The 5,787-nt window shown below is 42.7% G+C and overlaps 1 protein-coding gene across 2 annotated transcripts; it reads right to left on the bottom strand.

Annotated features, from left to right (window-relative positions):
* Positions 1 to 350: 350 nt before the first annotated feature.
* tnfrsf13b (TNF receptor superfamily member 13B) lies at positions 351 to 4,284 on the bottom strand. Of its 2 annotated transcripts, none has more exons than XM_026177638.2 (5): positions 4,148 to 4,284; positions 3,154 to 3,194; positions 2,697 to 2,813; positions 2,251 to 2,502; positions 351 to 2,175 (listed from the first exon to the last, which is right to left on the bottom strand). In XM_026177638.2, exons 1-5 carry the CDS (start codon positions 4,228 to 4,230, stop codon positions 1,913 to 1,915), a joined length of 756 nt encoding a protein of 251 aa, XP_026033423.2. In that variant the 5' UTR covers positions 4,231 to 4,284; the 3' UTR covers positions 351 to 1,912. The 2 variants fall into 2 exon arrangements, with proteins under 2 accessions (XP_026033423.2, XP_026033422.2); XM_026177637.2 differs by having other exon boundaries at positions 3,064 to 3,194; positions 4,148 to 4,275.
* Positions 4,285 to 5,787: the final 1,503 nt, after the last annotated feature.

Raw genomic sequence — 5,787 nt, 5'->3', positions numbered from 1 at the left:
TTTTTTTTTTTTTCGGTCACCCATAAATGGTTACAGCAGATGGCCGCCCCTCCCTGAGCCTTGTTCTGCTGGAGGTTACATCCTGCTAAAAGGGAGTTTTTCCTTCCCACTGTCACCAAAACTCTTGCTCACAGGGAGTCAAATTATTGGTGGGTTTTCTCTGTTTTCTTTGTATTATTGTAGGTTCTTTACCTTACAATAAAAAGTTCCTTGAGGCAACTGTTGCGATTTGGCACCATATAAATAAAACAAAAAAACCCTGAAAATTGAATTTGGACGCTGACTCACGTTGCCACTTGACATCCACAGTCATATTCAAAACTAGTCATGATGTCACAAAGTCACACTTGTAAGCTTGACTGGCAATATTTATTCATTGTAGCTATTGCAATATGCGGCCTGATGATTTACATTTACACATTCACAATGACATTAAGCAAAAGCAACATGACAGAAAACCTATAAGCATGTTTCATATGTGGAAATATGAAGTGAAGCATAAAGTTGTATTCATGTTCAAGTGTGTTATTTTCACACCACAGTCGAGGGAAACCTGAACATCCTTTGACTACGATGACCTGGATGACTGAGAACCTTCACAGACATCCTGCTGTTATTTCCCTTTAATTCCCGGTTTTCCCAATTGGGTCGATACATATAGAAAAAAAAAAAAACATTCCCACCTGATCCCTTTAGAATCAGCTGGTTTTTTACAGCATAAAGATGACTAGTAGATAAGATGGCTTATCTACTATCAAAATGTAGATAATAATAAGACCTTTCATATCAATTTCATATTTGTTATATCATTTGACCCTTTAAAAAGTGCACTTTGGGTAAAATTGATTTGGTTTCATGTGCTTACTTATGAAGGTTTTTTATGAGGGTTTAAAACATGCTGGAAAAAGAACTGGAAACACAAATTTAAAGGCGACAAATTTCAACACACACGCACATGTGTATTTATATCCTTGTGGGGGCATCTCATTGACGTAATGGTTTCTCTAACCCCTTACCCTAACCCTGACCATCAAAAATGAATGCCTTACCCTGACCCTAAACGTAACCATAACCTAATTGTAACCCCGACACTAAAACAACAATTTGAGTCTCAAAAAAGCCTTCAAACTCATTGGGACCGAGATCGGTCCCCACAAGGGCTGTCGGTCCCCACAAGTATAGTAAACATCCAATGTTTGGTCCCCACAAAGATGTTAATACCTGTACACACACACACACACACACACACACACACACACACACACACACACACACACACACACACCATAAAAATCCTTAAAATCAGACAATTTTTCCAGCAAAGATATAATTACGGTTTTTGTATTAAAAGTGAGTGTGAAGGTTTCAGTATAAATTATGAGTGAAGGAACTGAGAGGTCAAAAAACGGTTTGTGAACTGTTGTTATAAAGCTGGGAATTTTCACCCTCTCCATCTTTGTGTCTTGAGACTACGTTATCAGGGGAGGGACTGATCATTAACCAGTCATAACACTCTGGGTCTCTTTTCTGGCTCTCAGAATCACCAAATTTACATGAAATTGAGTTAATATTTGATTTCATAAGATCTGAAATGAGTGATGGAGCTATAGGATTTTCCGGAAAGTGTTAAACAAGTGCTTAAAAGAGTACAGTTAAGGTCAAGGCTGAGGGCTTGGTTTCGCCCCCTGGTGGTCAGTAAATTCAACCTAGACGCTATGTCCATATTATATTTATAGTGACGGACTGATTTGTCACATACTGTGATGGTGTTTGTAGCATTTCGTTTTTAGGGGTTTTTTTTGTTTTTTTGTTGTTGTTTTTTTACCCCCAACAAAATATCCAGTATATCGACAACCTTCTCTGATGGATCGGAGACACGGTAATTAATTCCAGTTCACTTGCACCACTAAACTCATCCCACTGCTGCCTCCTCCTGGACCTTCATGTCGTAGGTTCGGAAGCTCTGCTCCGTCCAGCAAGCCCCTCCGTTTTGGGTCTGGGCTCTTTGGAGGACAGCTTGCTGGTAGAGCACAGGAGGGTCTCTGAGCGTCCTGCTGTGAGCCGGGCCTCGCACGTTCATGTCGGGGAAGCAGTGGACACACACGCAGGTCTCTGTTGGCAGGGAGTCGTCTGATGGCTCGAGGTTAACGGGGCAGCTCGGAGACATTAGAATATCTATAAGTGAAGAAGGCAGACCCTCGTTAAACTGCTCAGCGTTTCCAATGGTTTTTTGGTTCATTCCAGACTAACCTTTGGAGCTTTTTCCAAGTTGCCCAGCTGGAATACCAGTCTCCTGTCCCAGCCTGGCCTCGCTCTCTTTCTTCTTCTTGGATTGACTGCCCTGTGTGGATCCTTGGTTAGAAGTTTTGGCCTTGCCTCCTCTAAGAAAGGCTACAAAGGCCAGAAACAAGCTAGAAAACAGCAGCGCCAGGCACACAGCCAGCAGGGAGTAGATGAGGATATCAGAGTCTTTCAGTGTGGAGGGTCCTGCGACAACTTCAGCTAGGAAAGAAGGAGGACAGATCTTTTGACTGAATGCTTCTAGATTCATATGTCAGGTATATAAGCTCTGAACAATGTTAGTCAATCAGAACAATTTGATAAAGTATTGATATTTTCCAATACTTCCTTCTTTAAGGTTTAAAAACACAGAAAAACCCCATCAGGACAAAGGTCACCGAGGGGTCAGCACTCACTCTGGCAGTGTGGGGCGCATTCTGGAGGATGTGTGCCGCAGATCTCTTTACACTCTATACATTTGTTTAGCAGCTTATCGTAGTAGTGGCCAGGTTGAGTCTTACAATTTACAGCCTCTGATGCAGAAGGAGACAACGTGAGAGAAGAAGCAGAAGACATGTAAGAAACTGAACTGTGTGGGTTTAAGAGTATCTCTGCTGTTGCTATTACCTTCAGGAAGAAAGTCAAATATCAAAAATACATGTTACATCTATATGTCTTCAAGTTTGTGTGTAATTCTAGCTGGATTTTAAGTTGCAATCTTGGAAAAGTTGCATTAAAAAAATGCCCCTGCATGTGTCTGTGAATGCATGTGTGTGCTCTCACCACAGAAACTTCTGCATCTGCTGATTACAAGTGATTTCTGACATGTCCCCAGACAGTCCATACACCCCACCAAAGCATCCCGATACTGACCTTCAGCACAGCCTCCACCCATCGGCCTGATAACCCTCACACTGAAACACACACACACACAAAGGGACCAAAACAAATGGTTTTATTATTTTCTTTCTGTCTTTGTGACTTGATCTCTATGAAAAGTTTATTTGTAAAGAAACTTTTAAAAGATGGGTGGCTGTAAACAAGCAGCTGTGGCATTGGCTAACTACACATTATGTTGGTTATTTTATGTGCCTGTTATTCTGGTATTTATATATATGAAAGCAAAGCAGCTGTGATATGTAATGTATGCAGTGTAGTGGATTAGACTGCTAGCTCCATCCTTGACCCAGTGAAACTGTATTATTTTAGAAATCGAGGCTTTACTGAGAAATATCTCAGTTTTTGTCCTCTTTTTGTGTTTTCCACACATTTTTGGAGCAAAACTTAGCATAGCTACAACCAGCATCCTTTTAGAAATCATGTACTTTCTTCTTAAGCATATTTTTCTTTGCTCCAGTGAGCACTGAGTCATCCAAGTGCAAAAAGATGCAGATCTCTACACCACCTCCGCCCCGCGCTGCTTTCACATAGAGCGCTAAGACTAATGCCCGGGTATATCCGTCACACCCCAGCGAGCAGCACTCTGTGTCTAATTCAGGATTCATATACAGTATGTTCTCTCTTTAACTTTCAGAAACACATAAAGTCCCCAGCGTCTGAATTCAGAGTACCTTTTAAATGCACTTAGCCATTTCTGTGCTTATTTATGGAGGGCGTTTCTTATTGTTTTGATGTTTGGAATCTACAGAAGGACGTAAACTGCGTTCAAACTGATAGAAAACATTGTTTCTCGTTATAAAAGCCTCAACGAGCCGCTTGGTTTGTTATGAAGGTCCTCTATGGGAACTTAACCAGCACTCGATAAATGGATTTGATTCTCACCTGCGTTTCAAATGCTAACGAAGCACATTTATCTTACTTGAGCCGCTGCTATAGGCTGTTAATGATGTTGGCAGAGATGACTTACCAAGCGAGATGAAGACGCGGAGGGAGAATCCTTGATTTGAAGATGAGAGTGACACAGGCCTGTATTTCAGCGTGGAAGCTCATTTAAATATACACTTAGTGCCAGACTGGGGACTTCCCCCTATGCATGAGGAGGATCCTCCCACTTAAACACGCACACACACAGAGTGAGGTCAGACAAGAAAAGTGCCTATGTATTGTAGTCAGTTTCCCTTGGACTGTATTTTGAGACTGAGTGTAGTCCATATAGTAAACACGATGTCTGGTACTGAGTGTCTGGCACATGGAAGTGTGAGACCGTTCACTGCACTCTAGTGACCTCCACAGTCACCTGACCGGAGCACTCTTGGGATGTAGTGCAGCAGGAGATTTACATCATGGATGTGCAGCTGATCAAATCTGCAGCTGTGTGATGCTGTCATGGCAATATGGACTAAAACATCTGAGGAATGTTTCCATCACCTCGGTGAATCTGTGCCGTGAAGAATTAAATCTGTATATAAAGTGTCTGAAGGTTGTATCAGAATCAGAATCAGAATACTTTATTGATCCCTGGGGGAAATTATTTTTTGTTACAGTGCTCCATTTTAAACCAACATTAAGACAAGACAGACAATACGCTAACTAAGAATAGTACAATATATACATATATATACATACATACATACATAAGTCACTTATAAATAAATATTTGGAAAAGAAACATGTGTAGTTGTAGCAGCAAACAGTGTGTTAAGTGGATGCGTTGTACAGGGAGATGGCCACAGGCAGGAATGATTTCCTGTGTCGTTCAGTGGTGCTTTTCGGTAATCTCAGTCTCTCACTGAGCTCGCTCCTGTGACTGACCAGCATGTCATGGAGTGGGTGGGAGGTGTTATCCAACATTGTCTTTATCTTGGACAGCATCCGCCTCTCCGACACCACCTTGAGGGAGTCCAGCTCCATCCCCACAACATTGCTGGCCTTACGGATTAGTTTATTAAGTCTGTTGGCATCTGCGACCCTCAGCCTGCTCCCCCAGCATGCAACAGCATAGAGGATCGCACTGGCCACAACAGACTCATAGAAAATCCTCAGCATTTTCTGGCAGATGTTGAAGGACCTCAGTCGCCTCAAAAAATAGAGACGACTCTGGCCCTTCCTGTAAAGTGCTGTGGTGTTTTTAGCCCAGTCCAGTTTATTGTCAATGTGTACTCCAAGGTATTTATAGTCCTCCACAATGTCAACACTGACCCCCTGGATTGAAACAGGGGTCAAGTGTTTCCTGGTCTTCCTGAAGTCCACGATCAGTTCCTTGGTCTTTGCCACGTTGAGCTGCAGATGATTCTGCTCACACCACGTGACAAAGGAGTCGACCACAGCCCGGTACTCTGTCTCATCATCCCTGCTGATGCATCCAACCACCGCAGAGTCATCAGAAAACTTCTGAAGATGGCAGGTCTCTGTGCAGTGGCTGAAGTCTGTGGTGTAGAGGGTGAAGAGGAAGGGGGAGAGGACAGTCCCCTGTGGTGCCCCTGTGTTGCTAATCACCTTGTCAGACACACACTGTGGGAGACGTACATATTGTGGTCTTCCTGTCAGGTAATCAACAATCCAGGACACCAGAGAAGCATCCACCTGCATCGCTGCTAACTTATCACC

The sequence above is a fragment of the Astatotilapia calliptera genome, chromosome 8 (assembly GCF_964374335.1).
Source record: "Astatotilapia calliptera chromosome 8, fAstCal68.1, whole genome shotgun sequence".
NCBI classification, from domain to species: domain Eukaryota; kingdom Metazoa; phylum Chordata; class Actinopteri; order Cichliformes; family Cichlidae; genus Astatotilapia; species Astatotilapia calliptera.
This window is presented reverse-complemented; position numbering and strand designations above follow the sequence as displayed.

What these genes read in the sequence shown, in the direction of transcription:
- tnfrsf13b (XM_026177637.2), bottom strand. Translation starts at nt 4,230, where the DNA reads ATGAGCTTCCACGCTGAAATACAGGCCTGTGTCACTCTCATCTTCAAA. An exon ending in CCGCGTCTTCATCTCGCTTG is followed by an intron (nt 3,195 to 4,147) that starts GTAAGTCATCTC and finishes TGTGTGTTTCAG; the next exon opens with TGTGAGGGTTATCAGGCCGA. An exon ending in ACTTGGAAAAAGCTCCAAAG is followed by an intron (nt 2,176 to 2,250) that starts GTTAGTCTGGAA and finishes CTTCACTTATAG; the next exon opens with ATATTCTAATGTCTCCGAGC.